This window comes from Sipha flava, unplaced genomic scaffold, assembly GCF_003268045.1.
Source record: "Sipha flava isolate LNK unplaced genomic scaffold, YSA_version1 117_pilon_pilon, whole genome shotgun sequence".
NCBI lineage: Eukaryota > Metazoa > Arthropoda > Insecta > Hemiptera > Aphididae > Sipha > Sipha flava.
The window spans coordinates 1606512-1634041 of NW_020271741.1; the positions used below are offsets into that span (position 1 = coordinate 1606512).

Sequence of the window (27530 nt, forward strand, 5' to 3'; positions counted from 1 at the left end):
CATTATAACCCGGGTTGCGTGTTTTTCTTTCCGAAAATACGTATAGTTTATCGTATTATTATTCATTTATAGTTGAAGAATGATTGTGTACTCCTTATCTTGTATGTAATGGGTGTCCGCATGACCACAAAGACACAATCGGAGTGCACTTTCTGTTGTCATTTCATTTTTTTTTCATTTTAGAGTATTAGACCAGTGTTTCTCAACCTTTTTACCACCCCGGACCACTTCGATAATATTTTTTAGGTCACGAACCACCTCAATTTTACAAAAACTAGGAACTAGGAACTTTTTTTTTTTTGTTCATCAACAAGAATACACAAAATTAATCACAACATGTGTTAATTTATTAATTTATGTTACATTTTATTACTATACTATAACTAATTTTTCTAGTTTTGATTGCAAGATTTAAGTATTATACTTTTAATTAATTCTTAATAATATTTTTATAAATCAAAAATTACATTTTAATGAGTACTTTTTAGTTAATTTTTAACAATATATTTATAAATAAAATATTACATTTTAATGAGAGCGTTGTGCTTGTTTTGTTTTAACAATTTTATCAAATCTTGGTTCCACTGTAGTTGTCAAAGATACACGTAAACTATGTGTGGCATCGAGCCTATTTCTAGTTTTGGTTTTTATATGGGTCATTCCAGAAAATCCAGCTTCACATAGATATGTCGAAGAAAATGGAAGAAGAATTTTCATTGCTTTTTCGAAAAGCACGTAATACTCGTCCTTGAGTTCAATCCAAAATTTGGTTACAGACATTGTTTTAAATTTAGATTGTAGACCAATATCTGATGATATCTCTAACAAAAGTTCTTGTTCTTTTAAACACAATTTATGTTGAGAGTTTGTTAAAAATGGATTTTGTACCCACAAATATCCGTCTCGTGGATCTTGATTCACTGGATAATAATCTTCAAACGTATCATACAATGATTGCAAATGATTTTCGATAGTAATTTTGATATTACTATCGATCTTTAACTCATTAGTTTCTATAAATGATGAAAAAGATTCAAACATCTCATAGTTTCTTTCTTGAATAAGCGTTATCCACAACTGTATTTTTTTTTTAAATGCATAAACTTTATTTAACATGGTGAAAATTGTTGTGAGTGGACCTTGTAAACTTAAATTAAGGGTATTTATTAAGTTAAAAATATCAGATAAATAAATACATTTTGCGATCCATTCAGTATTTTGAATAATTGAAATGTAATTACTTTTCTTTTGAATTAAAAATAATTCAATTTCTTTTCTTAATTCAACAAATCTATTCAGGACTCTACCACGGGATAATCACCGAACCTCTGCGTGCATCAATAAATGAGAACGTTCAGATCCCATTTCCTCACATAAAATTAAAAATAATCTAGAATTTAAGGCATTACATTTAATAAAATTAATTATTTTTACTGCCTCAGTCAATACTTCATTCAAATCAGGTGACATTTTTTTCGCAACTAAATGTTGTTTATGTATAATACAATGTATATGAACAAAATGTATGTTTGCTACATTTTTAATTCTGGAAACTACACCAGAATATTTTCCGGTCATACTTGCGGCACCATCCGTGCACACAGACACACAATTTTCCCAGTTTAGTTGGTTTTTTTTTAGATACTCATTTAATCGTTTAAATACTTCACTCCCTGTAGTATGTGAAGGTAATTCACAACAACACAATAAATCTTCACACATTTCTGATGTTTGAAAATCAATAAATCGCACGTAACATAGCAAAATTGCTTTTTGAGATACATCAGTTGATTCGTCAAGTTGTATTGAAAACCATTTCGATAATTTAATTTTATCTATAATTTGTTCTTCGATATCTACAGAAATATCAATTATTCTTTTAGAAATCGTGTCATTAGACAAAGGTAAATCATTCATTTTTTTAGCAGCGGAAGGCCCTAAAAGTTCACTAGTAACATCAAGTAAACAAGGTTTAATTAAAGTTTCCCCGATATTATACGATTTTTTGCATTTGGCTATACGAAATGCTACCAGATAAGATGCTTTAACTAATGAGTAATCAACCTTAGAAGTTGCAGACATAACTTTTTTTTGAGCCGTTAACTCTTTACCTTTTCGAATAAAAAAATCTATAGGTTTGTTATTAAATTCTTTATGCTTTGATTCCAAGTAACGAATAAGTTTAGCAGGTTTCATTGCTTCATTAGATAAAATCACAGAACACAATACGCATTGCGGTTTCGGTATGTCGTTAGAATCAGAAGAAAAACAAATAAATCCATACTTAATATAATCATCATTATAATTACGAACAAATGTACCTTTTTTCTTCTTCTTAGATGGTGATGCAATGATATTATCAACGAATTCCGAAACTGAATTGGTGGCAATATCATTATTATTTTTTTTGTAAAAATTCAGTAAGTTTGTTTGTTTAAAATTCATTTTTATTAAACAAAATAACGTCGTACAGCCGCAACGTCACAGTTGCAATTGAAAGCTGAATCAATAATGTAGATATGAAACTAATTGTTGCGATAGTATACGGGTATATAATACACTAATAAAATTCCTAACGCTACACTAAAAATAAATCAGATGACAACACAATACGGACCGGCATCTCTTTTATCGCGGACCGGCGGTTGAGAACCACTGTATTAGACAACTTATATTGGACTGTCTAGTTGTGCGATAACGAATCAATCCTCGACGTACTCTTGTTACGATTATATATGTATTTAACATTGTTTATCGGAAATCGCTCACAACTAGGTTTGTAAAATATATTATTTCTAAATAATTAAAAAATAAAAAACAATTTTGATGTTAAAATGTTGATTTTTTTTTTAATTTTTGTGTAGTTAACTTGTATTAATTGTACCTTAATATTTGATCTATATATATTTTATTTTAATACGAAAAATGTATCTGTGCATAAGCAAAAAAATATTTATAGTTTTAAAAAATAAATCCAAATTGAAAATTGTACGTTTAATATACTTTGTTTAATTGTGTACATAAAAAATAAAATATTTTTTAGGGGTTATGTAAAATAGAAAAAAAATGTATTTTTCTTCTTTAATTTGTATAGGGCCCATGAAAAAAATCTGCCTTGGGCCCCGCAAAATCTCCCGCCGGCACTGATTGTTTTATATTTGTTATGCCGTAGGTAGACCGTAAAAGTTTTTATTATTTTAATATCGTCTAACCAATTTCTTGTCATCATCACAGTAGGAGTTGTAATTTAATATTGTTATCTTAATGTTAAGAATAAAAATATAATATTGCATTTCTAAAAATAGTCTAATACAATCTGATTTTAAGTTGTACAATAATAAATACTATTTATAATAAATGAACAATGATACTAATTAGTTGGTACGTCGTACGTGGGCATTATGCTACTTTCAACATTGTCGACTAATTCGTCTATTCATGATATCGCGCTTCTAGGCATTACTACAACAAAATGTATCGAATATTTTGACTCATAGATTAATTTTATTTTAGTAATTTACTATAATTTTGTCTATAATATGTATTTGGTTTTAATATGAACTTGAATGTACCTATCGCCTAATGTCTTAATGTACTTCTGTTTTTCAAAATTATGATAATTTTAATAAGTTACATTTATGTCGTGTATTAGGTATAATTTCTTTGGATTTATTTTGTTTTATATTAAAATATAATTAAAATTTTTGTGTATGACTCTAATAAGTGATGGCAAACGATAATAGAGAAAGAAAACCAAATAATTTAAATGAAAATATTGATGATGAAATTTTAAATTTAAAAGATCAAATTACTTTGGATGGCTATAGTATTATTGTTTTAGTAAAGGTATCTAAATAATATAAACAATGCAATGTATGATTCAACATACCTACAGCTTTAATACATTCAAGTACCTATTCAATCATTTTAAATATGTAGGATCTCCATTTTAAATATATAATACTGTATGTTATTATTTTTAAAATGAAAAGAAAGTTTTTAGAAATAATTGTGGATAAAATTCCCGATAACATATTATAAACGGCAAATATTAAAAATAGAAATAAGTGGTTATAAAATACTATGCTCAATGATCCATTGAGTTGTAGTGGGGCACTATATATTAAACAACTAATATTAAATTTAAAGATTTTTTTAGGAGCCAAAATTTTTATCGGTATTTCAAGAAAAAAAAATTAGATAAATCGAAAATTTCAATGGTCTATAAATATTTTGAAAATTTAATCATAAATATATAACGCTAACATAAAAATTTAGTTAAAATTTCAAGTCTTTACAATGATTCGCTTTTGAATTACATCAAAATCAATAAATCGATTTAGTCGAAAAGTGATTATACGTAAAAATTCCTGTTTTTCCGTTACTTTTTCAGGGTTATTACAGAGTTTCTTAAAAACTAATATAAATTCCTTCTAACTTCTAAAAACTTCTAACCACCTTTTTTTTTTCTTTTTTTTTATTAGGTAAAGTAATCTACAATCTATACAATTATTTGTGTACAATAAGTAGGTGGATATAGAAATATAAAATGAATGTGAGTTGATTTGAATATGGGAGATTACCCAATGGTAACACCCAGCACGTGAATTTGTTTATGTATGGTAATTTTTTTTTTTTTTTTATGTGTTAGGATAGGAGATCCCTACGCCATTTCCTTTTTAATCGTCGATGGGGGTTATCGGGAAGTGTTTTTGTAGATAGTTTTGTGATAAGGGGGTTTGTATGCGAATGAAGTTTAGTGTAGAATTTGGTGTAATAAATTTTAGAAATTTGATTTAACGAGTGAATTTTGAGGTCTTTATGAAGATTATTATTTGTTATATACCAAGGTGCAGAGGAAAGGAGGCGAAGGCAAATGGATTGAAAGGCTTGAATTTTTCGTATATTGGAGGGTTTTGCGGCACCCCAAAGTTGAATGCCGTAAGTCCATAGCGGTTTAAGAAGGGATTTATAGATTATTAATTTGTTGTTTATGTTCATTTTCGATCGCAGAAGGGGTCTTAATAGATGGAGACGGGCATTTAAAGCTTTTCGTTTGAGTGTTAGGTGGGCATTCCAGGTAAGTTTACTATCTAAAGTAAGGCCTAGGTATTTGACTTCTGAGCAGGTAGGGATTTGAATATTGTTCATTGATACATGTGGGCATGTTGCTTTTTTGTTTAAGGTGAAAGTTATGTGGGTGGATTTGGATTCATTAATTTTAATTTTCCAACGTTTTGTCCAAAGATGTATTATATTGAGGTGTTTTTGTATCATGTTAGAGACCATAGCTGGATTCACATTGGAGGCCACAATTGCTGTGTCGTCAGCGTAGGTGCCAAGTTCTGTGTAGGGTGTTGTAGAGATGTCGTGGGTGAATACGTTATATAGGAAGGGAGCGATATCGCTGCCTTGGGGAACTCCAGCTAAGATACTAAAGTATTTAGATATGCTTGAGTTTTGGCGTACAACGAAAGTGCGGTCGGTTAGGTACGATTTTAACAGAAGAAAGTAAAGTGCAGGCAAGAATTTTCTTAATTTAAATAGTAGGCCGTCAAACCAGACCCTGTCGAAGGCTTGTGACACGTCAAGAAAAATGGCTGCACAATAGTGTTTCTTTTCTAGTGACGAGGATATTGTGTCAACTAATCGATGCAGTTGATGTATGGTCGAATGTTTAGGTCTAAATCCGAATTGAATGTCTGGGATGATTTTTGCTTCGGTAGCCAAAGGTAGAAGTCTTTTTAATAGGATCTTTTCGAATATTTTAGAAAGAGTTGGGAGTAAGCTTATAGGGCGATACGAAGTGACGTTTTCGGGGGGTTTGTTTGGTTTTGGAATTAATATTATTTCGGAGAATTTCCAGGTTAGAGGGTAGTAAGATAAGCGTAGCATTGCGTTGTATATATAGGATAGTAATAGTATTACTTTTTTTGGTAAATTTTTAGCAGTGACGTTAGTAATGCGATCATAACCTGGAGCTTTTTTGTTATGAAGTTTTTTTTATGATAAATTCAATTTCACCGGGACTAGTATGCTTGGCCGGGAGTGAAACGGGTAAAATTGAGTTCAAGGTTAGTATGACTATTTTACTTTTGGGTGTTGCTTATAGCTATGTTATGTGGTGTAAAGGTTTTAAATAAATGTTCGCCGAAAAGATTTGCTTTATCTGTATCGGAAATAACCCACGAGTTGTCTTCGTTACGCAAAGGGGATGGAGTAGAGCGAGTTTTTAATATTTTTTTCGTTGCTTTCCAAAGAGAAGAGTTGTGCGTTGATAAGTTTTGGATGTACTGATGATAGGTGAGGGAGCTATATTGGAGAAGTGCTTTACTTAATTTGTTTTTTAATTGATTATAATTACGTTTATCGATAGGATATTTGTGTTTTTGCCAGCGAGATCTAGCTTTGCGTTTTTCATGAATAAGTTGTTTAATATGATAAGGGAGAGGGTAGTTTTTAATGTGAGAGTTGAAGGTGGTTGCTAAGAAAGAGCATTCCTGTATGTCAGATGTGAGTTTTTGGATAGTGTTGTCGATGTCATCGTTTGATTTCAAGGAGGGATTGAGTTGTGTACGTATTTCTATAAGTTTTTGGAAGGAGGGCCAGTCTATTTTTCCGTGAGATTGGGCATTTTCGAGGGTATTTGAAGTGAGTAATTCGAAGTCAAGTATGATTGGTGTGTGGTCGGATGATAGATCGTTTATATTAAAGACATTGGTATTACAGTGTCTTGGGATTTTTGCTATGAAAATATCAAGGATATCGGGCCGTCTATTTTGATGCGAAGGTCAATAGGTGGGGTGAGGAGGTGATAGTATTTTTATGTTGGAGCTTTTTAGTGATCTAAGAAGAGTTCTTCCCCTTGTGTTTGTTAAAAAACATCCCCAAGTGGAGTGTTTAGCGTTTAGGTCGCCAGCTATAATGAAGTATTTACCTAGTGATTCAAAGTAGTTTTTGAAGTTATTCATACTAATTTTAGGGCCAGGAGGGCAGTAAGTAGATGAGAGTGTTAGTTTAGTGTATTTATTTAAGGATATAAGAATGCTGGTTGCTTGGAGATAAGTTTCGTTAATATCGGGGAGAGGTGAATGAATTAGGTTATTTTTTATTAGTATAACTGAGCCAGCGTGAGCCGTGTTATCTGGGTGATTACTTTGATAGGCTTTATAGCCGAGAATTTTAATATTTTTCGTTGGAGTTAGGTGAGATTCAGAAATCATAGCTATATCTATATTGTGATTATTTAAGATTGCCTGAAGTTCTAGTTTATGAGGCAGAATACCGTTAGCGTTCCATGTGATTATTTTAAGTTTGAGATTAGTTTCCATTATTATAACTTAATTTATTTATGAGTGAGGTGAGAAGGGTTATTAGAGGATTAAGAAGTGTTATGAGGGGTGATATTAGTGTTTTAAATTCAGAAATGAATGTTGTTAGTTGACTTGTTAGTGATTGATCGGAGAGATGACCATTTGAACTGTTTAACAATAGTTTATTTGGTTTACTACCTTTAGTTACTTGTGAATATAATGTGTGCTGGGTGTCGTTGGGTTCGGTTTGAGGATTTAGGGGTACATTTTCGTGATGTTGTGTTTCTCCTTGAGTAGTTTGACTGCTGGATTGAGTTTGAGGTGAGGTGGACTTCTCGATTATTACTCTTGAATTGGTGTTGGATTGGTGTTTTTTTCGTAGACGTAGTAGATCCTTGTGGACGGAACATCCCCTGTAGTTTGCCGGGTGGTTATTGCCGCAAAGTGCACATTTTGCGGGTAGGTCTTTGGATTTAGAGCATAAATCAGAGCTGTGGTTTTCACCACATCAGACACATTTAGGTTGATGGTTGCAGTACGATTTGGTGTGACCATACTGTTGACATCGATGACATTGAACTAAGTCGCGTCTAATATGAGGAGCTTCTATTTTAACTTTGGAAAAGCAGATAGTTTTTAATTGAAAGATGTCTTGGTTATTTGGTGCAGGGATGAGGTCTACAAAAAATAGAGGAAGAGGTTCTTTAGTGTGTTTTTAGTATGTTAGTGACATGTTTTACTAAGAATCCGTTTGCTTCAATGTCTCCTTTGATGTACTCGGTTGGGATTGTATGATGAAGGTTCCTGATGACGATTCTGTAGGATTTTTCTTCTTGCGTTTGGTACGTATGATACTCAATGTTATTTTCGGTGAACAATTTTATTGTGGCCCGGTACGAGTTGGCAGAATGGAGATTTACTTTGATGTTTTTCGTAGTAGATTTGCATTGGAAACCCTCGTTTTTTGTTATTAGTGTTAAATTTTTACACAGATCGACGTACTGTATTGGAGATGTTATGTAAATTGGCGGTGGTGGGAGAGGTTCTTTAAGTTCGACATTTATTTCAGTGTCCGTATTCATTTCTTCAATAGGAGCAATTGCGGAAAAACGATTAGTGGAAGTGAATTTTGTTGGTTCATTTTTTGTTTTTGTGCGTGGTGGTGAGATAGTAGTGTTATTTGGCGATCTAATACGTTTGTTTGTTTCAACGTTTTGCCAGTTGAATTCATTATCAGTTACAGTTCATAACAGTCAGATGGAGTTGTTTCACTCGCCGTGTGCTTAATTGGTTTCGTAATCGTTAACGGTGATAAGCATTTTTGTTTAGTTTTACCTTTGGGACTGGCTGTCTTGGTGTTGGTGTTCATAGTGCGATAGGATGTGTTTTAGACCGCGAGATGCGGCCGTTGGCCGGGAGCCGGTGTTGAAGTTTTTATGTAAGACTACATATTGTTTTATTCAGTATTTAGTAACGCGTTGGTTAGTAATAATAATGAAGAAAAAAAAAAAAAAAAAAAGGACGTTTTATGTAGATTAAGTTATGTATAATTTGAGAAGTATGATATAACTTAATAGTGCTCATTAAATTTAATTGTCGCGATAAGCGCGGAGCGATGCACGTGTGCATCGGACGGCTGTCGCGGCGTAACTGACTTCTAACCACCTAAAGTATAAACTAGATTAAATTTATTTTTTAAAGAGGGGCTGAAGTCAAAAATCAAAGCATTATTACTACTCCAAAACGTGATGACAGACACAATAAAAAAAATAAAATAAAAAAAAAGCACACATCATTGTAAAATAAACATGTTTATCACTCCGTTAAGAATCTAATAATAAAAAGTATTAACATAGATGTTCTAGAATATAGAATTAACCTATAAAAAACGAAAAATAATTTATTACATTATAAAGAATTGAGTTAAATGAATTACCAACAGAAGTTGAAGGTGGTAAACTATGATAATGGATAAAGGGGAAATATTTTAATTTTGTACTCGAACTTCTATGAACCCTACGAGTCGCCTCTGGTTTGAGAATTGTACAAAATAAAGTACATAATACTGTACGGTTTAAAGTTGAAATTTGTGAAAAATAGTTGATCCGGGTGCTGGTGTAACGATGCCGCAGCACCCGTAAAATAAAATTGAATTTCGGGGAGATTCGGGGGTTGTACAAAATTTAATTTTGGTTGAATAAAATTGTACAAAATAAAGTACATAATACTGCTTGATTACAATTCATGACTTCGAAAGTGCGGGTACTGGGGTAACGCACCTTGATTATATCTATTGTTCGGTCGATATCCCGCGCTTTCGATAACCGATAACGATGTGTTTGAATACACTCGATAACGTTGCCGACGATTTTTTCCGTCCGCTCGTGTCCACGTCCGCGATCATTTGCGTTTTTGAGAAAAGGAAATCCAATTTACACCCCGATGACATCATTTGAATGCAACGGAGTACTCGTGGACTTCCCCTACGAGCCGTATGATGTCCAGAAACGGTACATGGAAAAGGTTCTAGAATGCTTGCAGAACGTAAGTATGAACATATTATTCTTATATTTTGTCGCTTCGCGTTGATCGTCGTGTACATTAACTTTCCGTTCCTAGGGAAACAACGGTGTATTGGAGTCTCCGACTGGAACGGGTAAAACTTTGTCATTGTTGTGTTCCTCGTTGGCCTGGCTCATGACTAAGAAAGCTGCGATACAAGCCAATCGAATGTGTCCGACAGAGAATGATATTTCCGTGTTGGTCAACACAGCAGCAGGTGTCAACAGAAATCCGAATAGCGCTTGGAGTATGTTTGTAAAATAAATTTTATCATCGTGCTCTTATATGCATTTTTCCTCATTATTTAATTAATAAGCAAATATATTTTCAACTGCGATTAGACGGAGTAATACGGCCACCCCGTATTATTTATGGCTCTCGAACTCATACTCAGCTAAATCAAGTGATGAAAGAACTTCGTCGAACTAATTACAGACACATGAAAGTTGGTATAATTGGCTCAAGAGACCAACTATGTATCAATCCTGAAGTAATGAAAGAAACTAATTCATCTGTTAAAATTGCCTTGTGCCGTGCTAAAGTTAGCGCTCGCACATGTCAGTTTTACAATAACGTCGAACTTAAATCCAAAGAAGCATTTATAGATGATGGAATTATTGATATAGAAGATTTAGTAAAAAAAGGAAAGAAATTTAACTGCTGTCCATATTATGGTTCTAGAGAACTACAGAAAGATGTAGACATTTTATTCACACCATATAATTACATTATTGATCCAAGGACAAGGAAAGCTTTAGAAATCCAATTCAGTGTATGCACTTGTTCTTATAAATTGTATGTAATTTTAACTATTTGATTTTACATTAGTCATCATTATAATAGGAAGATGTAATCATTCTTGATGAAGGACATAATATCGAAAAAATGTGTGAAGAATCATGTTCCGTAGAGATAAGTAGCACTGATGTAGCATTTTGCATTGATGCTGTAACCGATGTAAGACACATTTATGTTTTGTAAATAATAATCCTAAACTTGTTATTAGTTGAGCTAAACATATTTGGAAGTTATCATGTATAAAATTATACTTGCTAAATTTTAAAATCAAAATAAAATATTTTGATAAATAAGTATAATAGAAATTATTTATCATTAGATTATGAAAACATTGTATGATGAAAAAAATACAGAATTTTCTAAAGAACCAATTCAGTTACGACCAAGAGAATTTTCTGATGACGATATTTGTGTATTAAAAGCATTATTTTTAGAAATAGAAAAGGTTATTGATGGAATTGAACTTACCAATAGTACTAATGACAAAAAAATGGAAGGTTCTTATGTGTTTAAATTGCTTCAAGGTGCAGAGGTATTTATAATTAAATTTAATGTTTTTGTTGATTAATTCAAACATTTAAATATTTTAGGTAACACCTGCCAACATGTCAAAGTTTATTAGTTTTTTAAATGCAGTTATAATCTATATGTCATCATCTAACAATAATCAACCTCATCAATCTAAAGAAGCAAGTTTATATAAATTTCAACAATTTTTGGAATGTATTTTGCAAAGTTTGGGAAGTAACGGAGACCCTAAGAATACAGACAAATATTTTAGAGTAATTAATGAAATTATAATTTTTTGTTAAAATCAATTACATTTTATATATAGAAATAAATAAATACTTAGCCTGGAATATTATTGTACTTGCAATGTACAACTGATTTAGAATTAAAAATTCATTATCATGTATATACAAAGTGCGATCCAGACATACATTTATTTATTTTTATGTATAAACTATTTATTTAAATATTCATTTAAGAGTATTAACAATTTACTAATTTTTGTTTTATTTTGTTAATTGCATTTTATTTTTACTGTTTTTAATATTATAATATTTCCTTTTCTAGACTTACATAGAGTTAGAACAAAATAAATATAAATTAAAAAATGATTCCAAAAAGTTAAAGGAATTTAAAAAAGGCAAAACTGTACATTTTTGGTGTTTTAGTCCTGGATTTGGGTATGTATTTATTATTTAGCTAAATTTTATATTGTACATCTTCCAATGAAAATTCAATTTACTTTAAAAAAAAAAAAAAATTATTGATTTAACATAAAAATAATTCTCAGAGCATGTTTGATAGTTAGGAGATGTAAGCTTAACTTCAAAAGTTTACTGTGGAGTAGGAAGCTTTAGATACATATGTGATCATATTTCATGTAAGACTAGTGCATATATAAATTCTTTTAAAAATAAATAATTGAGTGTTTATAATTTTCCTTTAATATGTATAATTTCTTAATAACAGTTTACTTCAACAGGATGAGAGATTTGTTAGAAAGAAATGTTCATTGTATAATACTTACCAGTGGTACACTGTCTCCTTTAGCTGCTACTATAACTGAAATAGGAATTCCAGTAAAAGTACAGTTACAAAATGCCCATGTTATTAAAAATGATCAAGTTAGTTAAATATTTACACTTAAACTGTTTATTGATTTATATTTTATTGTATATTATTAATTTTAGGTATGTGTATCAGTTATAAAAAATGGTCCAAATAATAAGCCTCTTGTATGCAACTACAGTAGCCGGTAATTTATACTTACAGTAGTTCATAATAATATTAATATTTGATTTAATCTAGTCTATAAGTCTCCTAAGTTATATAAAAATAACAATCATACCTATAATCAGGGGCGTGTTTTCATGTTTCCTGTGTGTAGGCCTGTGGAAATTACGGTTTGAAATAACTAAAATAATATACCATACTAACTAAATTATCATTTAATTGTCTACTATAAAATATACATTAACTAGTTAAGTAAGCAAAAAAAAATTCATTTAAATACTAAAATATCATTTTTAAGGATTTCAACCATTTTTATTAATAATTAATAACAAAATACATCAAACTTGCCGATTTAGACACATTCCTACAGTGCCTGCATATAAATATGTCACTGTCTATAATTAATACAAATATTTCAAAAATCATATAATATGTATTAATGTATAGAAAACTAAGTAAAAACCATTTTAAAATATACTATATTGATATAGCAGATTCTATCCAGAATCAAAATAGTATATTTATGAATAAATGGTCATGTTGTTATTCCTAAAGTCTAGTTTTTTTTTTTTTATAAAAAAACTGTAAATACTTAATGCAATATTATTTTATTTTATTAGAAATAATTCTGATTTCCTCATAAGTTTGGGTCAAACTCTTGTAAATTTTTCACGAATTATACCTGGAGGTACTTTGGTGTTTTTTCCTTCATATCCATTTTTAGATAGTTGTGTCAATTATTGGCAAGGATGTAATATTTGGGCATCAATCACAAAAAATAAAGTAAAGAAATTAAAAATATTTTTAAATTTGTACATAATAACATTATTGTTTTATTTTAAGTCTCTATTTGTTGAACCAAAAAATAAGGATGTATTGAATAGTGTAATTGAAGAATATTATAAAGCAATTCAAGAAAATAAGGGAGCCATGTTATTAGCAGTTTATAGAGGAAAAGTATCTGAAGGTCTCGACTTTTCAGACTGGAAAGCTAGAGCTGTTATTATTTTAGGATTACCATATCCTCCTTACTTAGATCCAAGAGTTGTTATGAAAAGAGATTATTTAAATGATATCCAAAAAGAAAATCCACAGGTTAGTTTGGAAATTATTTGTCTGTAGTATTATGTTAGTTTAATTAGTTATTTAATGTTGTATTCTGTTTTAGGGCCTTACTGGCCAAGAATGGTACAAATTGGAAGCTATTAAAGCTGTAAATCAAGCTATGGGACGTGTTATACGACATATTGGTGATTGGGGCTCAATTATATTTTGTGATGAGCGTTATGCAAATAATAATATAAAACTACAGCTTTCTGCTTGGTTGCAACCTCATATAAAAATCTATGACCAGTTTTCATTGGCTTTTAGGGATAATGTGAAATTTTTCAAAAATGCTGGTGCAATTGTAAGTAAATAATTTACATATTTCATAATAAAAAACTAGCCATTAGAGGGAATTCTTAATTTTCTATAGAATAATTAATTTCCCAACTACTAAAATGCTGTTAGTATTGTTAGTATAATGTTGGGAATTGGGAAATATAATATGAATTATCATAGAATTAGTTTATTAAATATTAGCCCAAATTCCAAGTTTTGGGTTGATTTTCCCCAATTTTCATAACTCCTAGTTCATCCTCTCGCTCAGCTCCATATAAAAAAAATATATAACTACAAATTAAAATACTTAATAATTTATAACTAATATAAATTTATATTTTTTAGATGCCTTCAGTAGTTTTGTTCTCCAATGCATCATTTCAAGAACCTGCTCAATCAACTGTATTGCGATCATTAGAATCTGCTAAAAGAAAAGTTATGGAAGATGATACTTTAAAACTTTATGAAAGCCACTGTAGTAAACTTGCAGACTCATTAGAAAAAAAAGAGGAATGTAGTAGCAGTAAAAGTATTTTAGCATCTGTTGATGATTATGTTGAAAATAAAATAGTTAATACCATAGTTGAAAGTCAGTCATCTATAACCAATGTGTCTTGTGACTTAAAACCATTAGTTAAAAAACGAAAATTGAAAATTATTCCCAATGAAATTGAAGAAACAAACACTGTAGTTGCTAAAAACAAAACTATTAACTTTATGACAAAAGTAAGTAAATATCAATATTTATACAATTATTAATAAAGCATATGTGTTACCAGTTAAGATAAATTCCTTATCTAATATATCGGAAATTATTATAACATTGACTTTGTCCTGGAGTTTATTGAATTACCTATACTTCCGTAATCTGAATTATCTAAATGGTTTTAATTTTAATTTACCTTAATTTGGCAATAATTTTAATTTAAAAATAATCTTATTATCTATTTATTTGTGTTTGAGATAAAAAATTAATTATTTGTATATGTAACTAATTAATAAATAATTAATTGTAATTAATATTATTTTATTGATGATAAATAATAATTGTTCGTTTTAGGTACGAAGTGTGCTAAAAGATAAAGAAATTTATTCAAATTTTGTTTGTCTTGTTAAAAAATACATGATTGAAAGAAATTGTAAGAATTTCATTGAAAGCTTAGACAAGTTATTTCCTAACAAGACACCTAATATTATAGGTGTTATATTAGGTAAGTTATAAATTACATTGATGTACTTAAAATTGAAATTCATATTCAAATATTATAATAAGTTGTTAGGTAACAACCTATTATAATATTGCTTAACATATACTTTTAAAAAATTTCAGATCTCAATGATTTTTTTGGTAAAGAAACAAACAGTGAATTCTCCAGCTATTGTATAAAGTTAACTAAACATTTATGAAAGAAGTAACAACTAATATATATATATATTATTTTAAGCACATTTATTATAGTTATTTTTAATGAAATACCAATATACTAATAAATTATAATATGTTTGCAGTAATTTAATCATTATGATTTTTATTGTATTAAAATGTATATGTACAGTGTTAGTGAGTTTTAAATCAATAATCTGAATGTCAAATAATGTATTTTTTAATAATTAAAATAAAAAAATTGAGTTACTTCACCATACTTATGATTACTACCATGATTCACTATAATTGAGAATTTTAATGAGTGATTATTGGAAATATTTGATTTTTAAGTAATTTGTAGAAATTGGACTACTCCTTATTTGGTCATGTATAATTCTTCATTTTTTGTCCTACCTGTATGATGAAAATCAATTGGTTTATTTTTTTAGTGTGGAAAAGATAGGTGATATAGAAAAGTTTCTTCAATATGTTGGGTATTATAGCTCAAGGATAGACAATTGGTGGACCACATCCTGCCAGTATACTTTTTTTATCCAGCCCGTGCTACTTTTTCAAATCACTTCATTAAATGTTAGTGTTTATCAGTATATAATTAATTTTATCACATAAAATGTAAATATTATATTTTTCTATAGTATTGAACTCCAGCTAAATCATTAGATGTCTAAGTATCATATACATCCAGGGCCGTGTTAAGGGGGGGGGGGGGGGGGGTCAAAAGGGGCAATTGCCTCCGGCGCTGTAGTTTTTTAAAAGTAAGGGGGCGCCCTTATCTGCCCAGTGACCCCAAAGAAAAAATTTTACCCCAGGGCACTGAAATGTTTGACACGGCTCTGTATACATCCATATTGGCGTAGCTAACTTATCTACAGGTATTAGGCATTTATTGTATTGGTTGTTGTGAAATTAAATTAATTCAAATGAATGCTAATTATCAATTTTAATGACCTTTTTTTCGTTTTTGCTTACTTTACTATGGCCCGCCAGATTTTAAAGTTCTAAAAATTGGCTTTCTAGTCACTAAGAAATTGCCCATCCTTGATTTAGCTAATGGCGTAGCTCTAAAATCCTGTAGTGATACGTCTTAAAACCGTTGATTGTTGGGAAAGCGGTTATGTTTAACTGTTCATTCTTCGTCTGTGCTCCACAATATTACCTCATAACCGATACGTCATCAGTTTCGGGTTACATTACGTTTACGAGTGCAAAGCCCTGGTAAAATATAACTTACCTATAACTAAAAGCATTGTAGTCATTTTTATCTAAATCGATTTACAACTCAATACTTATCATTTGATGATCTACCATAATAATGTAAATAAGTAATAATTTATAAGTCTTATAGTAAAATATAATAACAATTTATGGATAATAAATTTAATTTTTAATCAAATTAAATATTTTTTCCCATATACAATAAATGAAAAAATTTTTTTAGTATTGAACAAATTGAACATTTATTTTTAACACTATATAATACAAGACATACTTAGAACTAATTAAATATATTTTCCATATTAGAACTTAATATATAAATCACATAATGTTTTATTAACAGAATAGTCTTTGTTTAGCACAACATATGTGTAAAAGAAAATAAATTGTTTATTTAAGCATATTCTCACGAAGAATAATCTGTATCTTCAGATGGGTCATCATGATCAGTGTCTGTATCTGTACAGCTCAAGTCACTGATTGTAGTAACAACAGGCCGATTAGTGTTAGGTGCAATATCATAATTTTCTTCCTTTTTATCCCATCCTTTCTGTTTCATAATTTTCATGTCTTCTTTAGTCAAAACACGTACAATTTCTCCACGTACCTTGTCACCTTCAGCAATTGGTTCAATAACAACATAATCATTACGTTTAACCCATACATTTCGACGAAACTTGGCTGGCATTGACACAAGAAATATTTCGTTATCTTCTACAGAAAATACCTCATGAAGATTATTACCACGCCCAGCAATTATACGTACAATACGTTGATCATCAACTGGACCATTCCATTCTGCAGTAAGCATTTCTTTTTGTACATGTTTACGTTTAGTTGCCTTAGACATTCTGCAAAAAATACCAAAAAAATATTATATTTACAAATAATTTTTAATATGTACAGTTAATATAAATTTATTATATTTGAATTTTGTTCAGTCTTTAGTAAATCAGTTCTTTTTTTTTTTCTTCTTGAATACACCAATATTTCCACCAGATAATTCTATGGCTTTTAAAATGTCCAATGATTCTCCAAGTGGTACTCCATAACCTTTTGACAAACCATGTGGGTTAGATGGTGTAATACAATCATTTAGTGCATCTTTTCTAAGTGCAGTATCTACTTCAACTGAACTGAAAAATGCTACAGACTGAGGTAAATCAGTCATACCTAATTTTTTAACACAAAAAGCTCTGACGAGTAAATTTGTAACATGTAAAGCTAATGCAGTCTGATAACGGTGTTCATTTGGTACTAAATAACGTATTTCATCATGGAAACTTAGGCAAAACCGAACATTTGGATGAATTAACCAGCGCATGCAGACTAGCATTAAATGTAGGAAATCTACAGCCCCACTTTGAACTACCCAATTTATTCTGGTTGGTATATACTTATCAACATCAACTCCATTCATTTCTAAAGCACGACTGAGTCTAGATTCTAAAAATGGTGTTCTAGGTTTTTTTGAACATGCAATTTGTTCTAGGCTGTTAAACATAGCTGATTCTGAACCTCCACTCCAAGCTGGTTTTTCAAATAATTCCTCAACATTCATATTGTATATAGCACATAATTCTTGAGCACCAATCCGTGAGTGTTCTCTTTTTTTGATCTCTGGTAAAACAGAATCAAGTAGCTTATAAATTCTATTTCCTTTTGTCATGTTAAACATAGCTACTGCTTTTTGTTTTGCTTGTGCAGGACTCAAATCTGGATTAAATTGCTTCAATAAACGTTCAGAAAATGGCTTTCCTGCCCCATAAATCCTAGCATAGTTTAATACTTTAGCATTATCTCTTGTGATACCAATGGCTTTGGCAGTTGCACTATGCATGTCTGTGCCATCACTTTTTTTTCCACTAAGGGTCATCCATCCAAAAGCTGTAGCTCCATGTTCTTTACCGTAAAAAGAATCGCCAATAATTGATGCTATCCATAGTTCTTGAGAATCGACATCTGCTCCAACTAAAGAATAACCAGGAGGTGATTGAATCATGCTCCGTAACTCTGATCCAACACGTTCATCAATAGCATTAGCAGCTGTCATCCATGTTCTTTCAACAGCTCTACGAGTTAATGTTCCACATACTACAACTTGTGGTATAATAGCACCATATCCTTCTAATTTATTTGTCCAAACAACCATTTGACCTTCTACACGTTCTCTGTTATTTCTCCAATAAGATAGCATACGTGATATTTCAATAATACGTTCAGCTTTACTGTCTTTACCAGATAAACCATTTTGAGAAAATTTATTCAAGAAATCACGTGCAAGTGGATTACCTACATTTAAATGATTGCCATCTTTGTGTGGAAGTTTTAAAATACCACAATCAGTTGACAAATTCTCTTTGCAAGGCATACTATGTATGTTTCTGAATTTTTTTTTTTTGAAAATGCATTCATATTTCACTAAATTTGTTTGTACCTCTTCATGAAGTTCAGTATTATTAATTATAATTTTACAATCACAAGATCCATTATTTTTAATATAGTGATCCTGTAATTCTTTCAATGGTACCAATTCAGCGTTCGGAAGTTTTATTTCAGTGCTGTATGGTACAAGTTGGCCCCAACCATGTCCTCGTACATAATGAAGAGGAAGAGATTTCCACATAAGAAAAAGTAACTTGGGAACAAGGTGCATACCAGAGCTAATTAGTAGTGGACCAGGAACCCAATTTTTGTCTTTAGGAGTTGCACACAATTTTCTATACCATTCTGGATAACCAGCTAAGTGTGGTGTCTTTACTGGCATTCGTTCCCTAGTTGCCATTAATGGTGAAAACTTTTCTTCTAATATTAAGAACCTTTTTTCATACATGTCTTCAGTTTCTATAGGTTTGTTTTCAACAGTCATAACAGGTTTCTTTTTCTTTTCTTTTTTCAATTTTAATACTTTAGAAGTCCAATCTTGATCCCAAAGCCATAAATTTTTTTTATAGTTACCATTATACATTAATTGACAAGCTTGATTAGCTTGTTGCGAAAGTAAAAATTTAGATTCAATATCCAAGTCTTCATATATTTCGTTTGAAGTGTCCAAATATCTTTTCCAATTTGAATTTACAGGCAAATATGAAGTACCTAATTCTAAAATACCTGCTAATGTAACAGGATGAGGAAAGCGTTCTATAAATAGAGGCCATAATTTTTTCAAAACTTCTGTAGTGGCTATAACATCATTTGCACAATAACTCATCAAATTCTGAAAATTATTATTAATATCATACAATGAACCTTTAACAAATGTATCACGATCGCTTTTAGATAACTCTGACTTACAATATAATTTATATACTTCATTTAAACTATTTAATGAACTGTAATGTTTCCAAGAATCATCTTCAATGGTATCTTTAGATTTTAACAAAGTTTTTTGATAACTTGTAATACCACTAATAGCAACATGTAAAGACATAGTATCAATAAATCTAAGACCTGTACGATTCATCCAATATTGCTCCATAATCCTAGCTCTATCAAAAGCAACATGATGGCCTACACACAACTTGGGAGTGTTTATCCACTGGGATGACTTTTCTTTAGATTTAATTGATGTCTCTAATGGTACGAGATCTTTACACGAATAACCAAGATATCTACCTGATCTGGTATTACAACTAATTAAATCCTTACTGACCCAACTATACCAAGCTTCTGATGTCACAGCAGTTGCTAAGGTAGGCAAGTCGCCTTCTCTACAACATACTTCTACATCAAAAATAATTACTTTTTCCCTGGGATAGTCACATGGCTCAATTTCTTTTCCATACCTAGTCCAACCTTCTTTGAAAACCCATTCTTTAGGCATTTGTGGTATTGAAAGTTTTAAAAATTCATCCATTAACACAGAATATGGTTCACTTTGTATTTTACCAATTTTATAGAAGTGATTAATTATGTTTTCTTCTATTGGAGGTAACTGGAGTTCAACATCAGACACTTTGTGTAATTTTGAAGGCAAATCATACTTAGATAGCTCATTTAAAGCCATCTTTAAAATATTTTCATCTGTACAATGAGGCTCATTAAAAAGTTGTTCGTATAAATTGGCTGACAACATCTGAATGTTCAAAGCATTCTTACGAAATTCGGACTTCTCCACTGGCATTAAACGAGGTGTTTTAATCACAGTATCAGACATCACTTCTTCTTGTGATTTTTCCAACATAGGTTTTTCTTTAACCCGTTCAGGTATTTTGGAAACTGAACTGTAATTGACCCGGCTTCGCATGCATTGCGCGTAATATACGTTAGCACGATTCCAATACATCTCAACACTAATTTAAATTATCAAAACACGTGTGTTACATGTACATAGCGCCTAATCTTACATTTTTATTTATTTAAATTGAAATCACTTACCTTTTAAGATAAATCAATTTAAAACATTTAAATTTTTAAAAATTTCAAATCAGTGTTAAATTTCTCAGAATATAATATTTTATTATATTAATCAGTATTTCGTATTTGTATTTACATTCTTCGTTATGATTATAAGAGCATGATATGTGAAACAATATTAATGAAATATAATTGGAACCGAAATCCAAAACAAATAACATATTATACAGATATCAAATTTGTTTCTAAGTTCAGTTAGTTTACTATTATTGCAATTACTATCAGGGTAGTGAGTTCCTATGTTTTGAGATAAGAATCAGTAATATTTATTAGGTATTTTTACAATAACGAAATTTCAAATGTTTGTTTTTTTCCTTTTAATTGTTCATTAATTTTATATGATGATGTTTTAAAACTTGTTTGTTTTAATTCAAAAAACACTAAAGTGCTTAAGTGTAATCAATTAATATTCGTTAAAATGACTGGTAACCTAATTTTTTATGTTCTAACTTTTACTTTATTTTTAAGTTGTTATATTGAATATCTTTCTAATGTTATATTTAAAAAATATTTTTTATAAATTACATTAAATGTTTTTAATTTTCAGATAATTCATTATTAGATTTATCAGACCAAGAATTACGGAAGTTGCCAAAAAATGAAAATAGTCATACCATTAAAGTACTAAATGTAAGCAAAAATTGTTTGCAAAAGCTGGAAAATGTAGAAAACTTTACTGAGCTTACTGAAGTAATTAAACTTATAAATTATTATTAATTCATATAACTATATAAAATTTATTTTTTTTTTAAAGTTAATCGCCAGCCATAATCAAATGATGAGAATGTATACAGTCGCAAAATTGTCAAAAATAGTTAAATTGGATTTATCAAATAATCATTTGATGAGTATTGAAGGACTCAGAGATTTAATAAATCTAACATGGCTTGATTTGTCTCATAACAAAATCAAAGTAAAATTTTTATTTTTATTTATATATCATATAGTAGATATTTAAAAAATAAATATTTTTTTTTAGATTATTGAACATTTATCAACGAACATTAATTTAGTGCATTTGGACTTATCTTTCAATAGTATATCGTATATAACAAATTTAAGTCATCTTTTAAGACTTGAAGTTAGTACATTAATTTAATTAAGCCTTTTGAAACAATCTTTTTCAATAACAATTTATTATTTTGCAGAGATTGTTTTTGCATTCAAATCATATTTGTCATTTAACAAACTGTCAACATTTCCTTCCAGTCAGCTTGCTCATTCTAACTTTAGCTAATAACAATCTTAATGATTTAAATGAAATATCTCAACTTTGCCGTCTTGGTTCTTTAAGAGAAATCACTTTAACTGGGAATAGTTGTTTAGAAGGGTACACATTTAACTATAGACCATTCATTGTTAATTGGTGCTCTAGTGTAAAAATAGTTGATGGATATGCTGTGGATGATATAGAAAAGTAAATGTTTATAATGTAATATCAGTTAGTTTGAATAATTTAAAATTAATTATGTTATATTTAGTACAAAATATACAAACTAAAATTATTTTTATATATCTATGTGGGATTCTGCAGAAATTTTTGTCTAATAATATTAATCTTAATCATTTTTAGTTTAAAGGCTGAATGGTTGTATAGCCAAGGTCAAGGACGAAAATTTCATACTGGTCAACATACTGCTCTTGTTCGTTATTTAACAGAAACTTGTCCTATTACTAGTCATGCTTTAGAGACTGAGCAAGAAAGAAAATTGAGATTAGTGTTGAGCAAAGCTCAACAATATAGAGAACAATTGCACAGTAAATTAAGTTTAATTTAAACTTGTTTTTATTATTATTCATTTTGATATACCTTTAGGGACAAGCATTCCAAATACTAAAGACTCTGGACAAGAATCATTAATGACCAGGAGTCTAGATCCTAGTGTTCTAAAATCAACTACTCAAAGATTATCTATGGGATCAGAAAGCTGCCAAGTAACACCCAATAGTATGTCTCGTAGCATTCATTTGCCAGTGACTGAAGTCAATAGTCTTGTTCAATCCCCACCACTACCAGCTGCAAGTACTATGTTGCCGATATTGGATTCTTTACCGAGCCCATTGACACCAAGTATACCAAAATCCAGACCTATAATTGGTCTCCAAACGCCTGCAGGAGAAGAATCTCGTGCACCAACTATGGACAAATTGCAAATGATCAAGAATAAAGCATCAAAAATGAATGGCAACGAAAATAAAAGTAAATTTCATTGTCAATGACTTATATTATAAATTTATATTTTTCTCCGCATTTTGTGTAGATTCACACCAGTCTGCTATTGTAATACAAAAAATGTGGAGAGGATATCGAACTAGGAATTTAAACAAAAATGTTACCAATGTATACCAACATGTACAGATGTTGCGTTTCAATCAATACATAAAGTAAATTATTTTAATTTTTCCATTAAATTAATTTAATTGACAAAATGTGATTATTTAGACAAATGAGTAAAGATTTAGTAGATACCAAAAGTACTCTGGAAAAAGAACATAAATTAGTTGTGTTACAAATGCAAGCAATCAATGAGCTGTGGAAAAAGGTATTTCTTGCTTTTATTCATACATGTATAGATATATGATATTTTGGATTAATTAGTTAACAATACCTAGTATATTTTGTTTGCTGTTATCCAAATAAGTTAAAATTGTATGATAATATTAATGATATTTTTTCATACTAATTGGTTATATTATCTATTCTAATTCTTAGATCAGTAGAAGTTCAGGTATTGTAGTATTTTTCTCTTAAAATAGTTTAATTTAATGAATGTATGCATTATAATTATAAAAAAAAATATTTTAAACATTTATTAAGTAGCTTATCACTTAATAATTACCTACGCTAATCGTAACAATTTCAAAAATTATATTGAATAATAAAATAAATCAGTCAAGGAACCAATATTTATTACACGTTTTTGCATTGAAATAAAAATTATGAATTTTTATAGGTTAATAGTATGGATAACCAAAAAAATGGTGATAATAAAGAAGATTCAAAGTGTTTAACATGCTCTTCATTAGATATTAAGGTAAAAATATTATATTCATATATAAACATATAGTTAAGTATTGTAAGTAAAAATTACAATTTTACTGTCTAGGGTCATTGATAAAATATACATATTTAATTAGTTCTAATATTTTATATTTATTTGAGGTTTGTGTTTCAACATCAAAGACCATTTGCCTATTACAGTATTTTTTTTAGATTTTATATTTTATTTTTGCGTAATACATATTGGGTGAGAACTAAGTAAGTGTTGGCAGTCGTCTCATCTGTAATATGTGGCAAAGTTGAGTGGTAATGAGGTCCATTTAAATTTCCAAGCATTCTGTAGAAGTTTGTGATGGGAAGGAAAAAGATTGAAAGCTGGTATTTTAAAAATTGACAAATAATTTAAAAAAATTTAGTTGTAAATGCCTGATAATCAATTTCCTTATTACCAGTGATACCGCCATGACTATGAACCCAAAATAATTCAACAATTTTATTATTTAGGCTTAGATGTAAGATTAGTGATTTGATAATAAAAGCATAGAAAAATGCGAAAGAACCAAACAAATCAGAAAAAAATCAGATAGCAAGGAAGCATAATTGTGAATCAGAACTATCTGTGAAGACTAGTAAGAACTGGGAAATTTGGACACAATAAAGATATTGAACTAGGAATCTATAAAGATGTCAAGGAGACTGATATTTCTCTAATAGAGTAACCAAGAAAGTTGGGACAGACTTTGGGGTATGTGTTAAGGCTAGGTAAGGTGTGACAACCATTGTAATTGGAGTCCTAAACAGTAAATGAAAAAAAAATAAAGTAGCAATGGATACAAAAATAGAAAGTGTTATAAGTATGTAGATCTAAAAAGTTTGATTAAGGGAATAGCTGGGAGTAGATAGGAATTTATTAGTTAGTTACCAGCTTTTGAATTCTATCGGAGTACAAGTGCATTCCGCTACTAAACATATATTGTATGTAATAATTCTTCATATTCAATTACTTTTACTCATTGTGGTTCACCTTAAATCCATAATATCTTAGTAACTCTACAAACCTCTATCATATTTTTTTGTATCTGTTTAATAATTAATTTTGAATAATGTTTACAACTACTGTTTAAATATTTTCTTCTTTAAGGTCCAGCAGTTGCAACAGTCCATGGACCAAGTATTGCGATGTGTTAGCCCTTCTTTACAGAGCGTAGCCGAAACTCAAACAGACATCACTGCCATACAGACTGCTGATGAATGTTATCCAAATTCCAATGCAATTGTACGGCCCAATTTTCTGCCACTGTCCAAACCCTGTACTAATCAAATGGCTAAAACTATTAATGCAACTACTACATCTTCAGACATATAAATTATTATTTTCCAAAAGCAAAACTACCCAAATATTGATGGAAGTATTTTTTTACAGTTTTATTATCATTACAGCATTGATCTAGTCAAGTAAATTTAACCACATATTCTTTTCTTTTATACTTTTATTTTGTAAGAAACTTTAAATGTAATAAATTTAATGATCCTTATCATATTTTATTTTTTTTATATATTACAAATTTTATGTATAAAAATGTCAGTATTAATTATTTTATTAAAAATATTTTCAAACTTGAATTCTTATAACTAAAACAAGTATTAAAATTAAAAGACTAACTGTCAAAATTATTCTAAACCAGTCGTTCCCAAACTTTATTTTCAGCGGTGCCTTTTTTTAAACCCAATTTAGCCACTGTTCCCTGCTGTGAACTAACTACATTACAGAACAAAAAAAAAAACCTATTGATAACCAATTTTATTAATTTTATTAAAATTTAACTTAATTATAAATTAATGCATTTTTAAACTTAAAAAATTAATAAATAAAAATTATTGTTATAATGACTATAATTATTATATAAAATTATTATAAGGTAAAAAATTTGTTATGAACTGTATGTAGATCGCAGTGCCCTTAGAAAATGGTCGTAGTGCCCTTAGGGCACCGCGGTGCACGATTTGGGAATCTCACATACAAATTCTATATGAACATTACGATTTACATATTCATTTTTAAAAGACTATATAAAAATATGTTCAAGTTGTTATTCATATTAATATGACTCAACACACTTTCTCATAGGTAATAAAAATAGCATTTCCACGAGTAATTTTATAAATACAAGTGGTATTTTATTAATGTAATACTTCAATATATGGTATATACATTTCACACACACATATATATATATATATATATATATATCCATAGTAAATCTATTTATTTACTCTCACTGATTTGTTTGTAAATAATGTAAGAAAATATTGATTAACTAAATATTATATTATTATTTCTCAAACATAAATTATTTGAAAAATTAGTTTATATAAAAATTTAACTTGATTTTTTATTTTTATATAAAATTAACTTGAATTTAAAGCGTAATATACATTAAAAAGTAACTTATTAAATTAAAAGTTAGTTCGAAAATAATGTAATTAATAAAACTTAATGTTTTAATTTAATTTCAATTTTTAACTCGTTAATGTCCTTAGTTATTATTAGAGCGCGGATTTCTATATAAAAACATGTTTTTAATAGATGAATATATATGACTTTAAATCATAGTTTATTTATACTATGTCCTATAATTTATCCAAAATTTAAGATATTAATATTTTATTCTACTAATGTTTTATAGCAGGGGTCGGCAACCAGCGGCTCCCATGTGGCCCACAAAGCAATTTTTTATGGCCCGCACAAAGGTGATTAATTTATGTGTTTTATTTTTGTTCAATAAAATTGTTTATACAATTTTCAATACTATTTAATTCTTTTTTCTTTATTAATAAAATCTAATCTAATCGTTAATAGTTAATGTTTATTCTATATAGTTATATAGTCAGTTTCATCTATAAAATAGTTATTATTATCTAATCGGAGTCGAAGATAATGATAGCTGCACTACTCAGTCATAGGATAAATTAAATATACTTATATATATTTAAAAATTAAAATTTTAAATATATTTCAATCTATGTATATAATACATATGTATCTAATATATTTAATCTATGGTTATAGTTACTTTGCGTTTGTAGCAATTAGTATTACACCGTAATTACGCCCATACGTGTGACTGTTTGCGTTTGTAATAGTTTCATTTTAAAAGTAAATCCAAACATTATGGCGACTAAAAAAAGAAAAATTTGTGATGAACATCGTTTTTTTTTAATAATTCTTGGGTTGATTTATAATTTTTCGTCGAAAACAAAGGTAAGCCATTATATTTAATTTGTCAAAAAATTAAATTTTTTCTTAAAAGCAATTTTTCCAGTAACATTCATATTTTTTACACTCATATTTCTATGTAAAATAATATAATCAATATAACAAATATAATAGCAACACAATTATTAGTATATATCATATGTAAACAATTTTTTTTTATGTGACTCATGATAAACATTTGAAAAAAAATATGGCCCACATGGTTCAAAAGGTTGCTGACCCTTGTCTTATAGTATTAATCAATACATATCTTTGATACCAACATGCAATTACTTAACAGATTTTAACTTATTTGGATTTTAAAAACAATATTTAAGTCAATGGATATATACCGAAGAAAATTATTGGTATTGAATGATTAATGTTAAATTTATTGAATTTTAAGATATTTTTCAGTCATCATTAATATTTTGGTTGAGTTAATTATATTAGAAT

At 29.2% G+C, this 27530-nt stretch overlaps 5 protein-coding genes across 5 annotated transcripts; 2 read left to right on the forward strand and 3 right to left on the reverse strand.

The window, feature by feature from the left end:
• Positions 1 to 528: 528 nt before the first annotated feature.
• Positions 529 to 2196, reverse strand: LOC112692991 (zinc finger MYM-type protein 6-like). The gene is made up of 2 exons (XM_025567841.1): positions 1581 to 2196; positions 529 to 1013 (listed from the first exon to the last, which is right to left on the reverse strand). Exons 1-2 carry the CDS (start codon positions 2194 to 2196, stop codon positions 529 to 531), a joined length of 1101 nt encoding a protein of 366 aa, XP_025423626.1.
• Positions 2197 to 9218: 7022 nt separating this feature from the next.
• Positions 9219 to 15274, forward strand: LOC112693805 (regulator of telomere elongation helicase 1 homolog). Its single transcript, XM_025569026.1, has 15 exons — positions 9219 to 9857; positions 9933 to 10122; positions 10217 to 10647; positions 10719 to 10832; positions 10993 to 11205; positions 11264 to 11455; positions 11751 to 11863; positions 12166 to 12307; positions 12374 to 12438; positions 13037 to 13199; positions 13260 to 13511; positions 13585 to 13824; positions 14145 to 14525; positions 14860 to 15010; positions 15130 to 15274. Exons 1-15 carry the CDS (start codon positions 9756 to 9758, stop codon positions 15204 to 15206), a joined length of 2826 nt encoding a protein of 941 aa, XP_025424811.1. The 5' UTR covers positions 9219 to 9755; the 3' UTR covers positions 15207 to 15274.
• A 1324-nt stretch (positions 15275 to 16598) lies between these two features.
• LOC112693201 (probable RNA-binding protein EIF1AD) lies at positions 16599 to 17333 on the reverse strand. The gene has a single exon (XM_025568164.1). It carries the CDS (start codon positions 17249 to 17251, stop codon positions 16808 to 16810), a length of 444 nt encoding a protein of 147 aa, XP_025423949.1. The 5' UTR covers positions 17252 to 17333; the 3' UTR covers positions 16599 to 16807.
• LOC112693193 (DNA polymerase subunit gamma-1, mitochondrial) lies at positions 17302 to 20820 on the reverse strand. Its single transcript, XM_025568153.1, has 2 exons — positions 20779 to 20820; positions 17302 to 20693 (listed from the first exon to the last, which is right to left on the reverse strand). Exon 2 carries the CDS (start codon positions 20684 to 20686, stop codon positions 17354 to 17356), a length of 3333 nt encoding a protein of 1110 aa, XP_025423938.1. The 5' UTR covers positions 20687 to 20693; positions 20779 to 20820; the 3' UTR covers positions 17302 to 17353.
• A 387-nt stretch (positions 20821 to 21207) lies between these two features.
• Positions 21208 to 25316, forward strand: LOC112693520 (centrosomal protein of 97 kDa). The gene is made up of 11 exons (XM_025568633.1): positions 21208 to 21242; positions 21365 to 21507; positions 21572 to 21730; positions 21797 to 21898; positions 21966 to 22234; positions 22391 to 22575; positions 22634 to 23017; positions 23079 to 23202; positions 23261 to 23360; positions 23772 to 23852; positions 24960 to 25316. The coding sequence occupies exons 1-11, from the start codon at positions 21236 to 21238 to the stop codon at positions 25182 to 25184; spliced, it is 1779 nt and encodes a 592-aa protein (XP_025424418.1). The 5' UTR covers positions 21208 to 21235; the 3' UTR covers positions 25185 to 25316.
• Positions 25317 to 27530: the final 2214 nt, after the last annotated feature.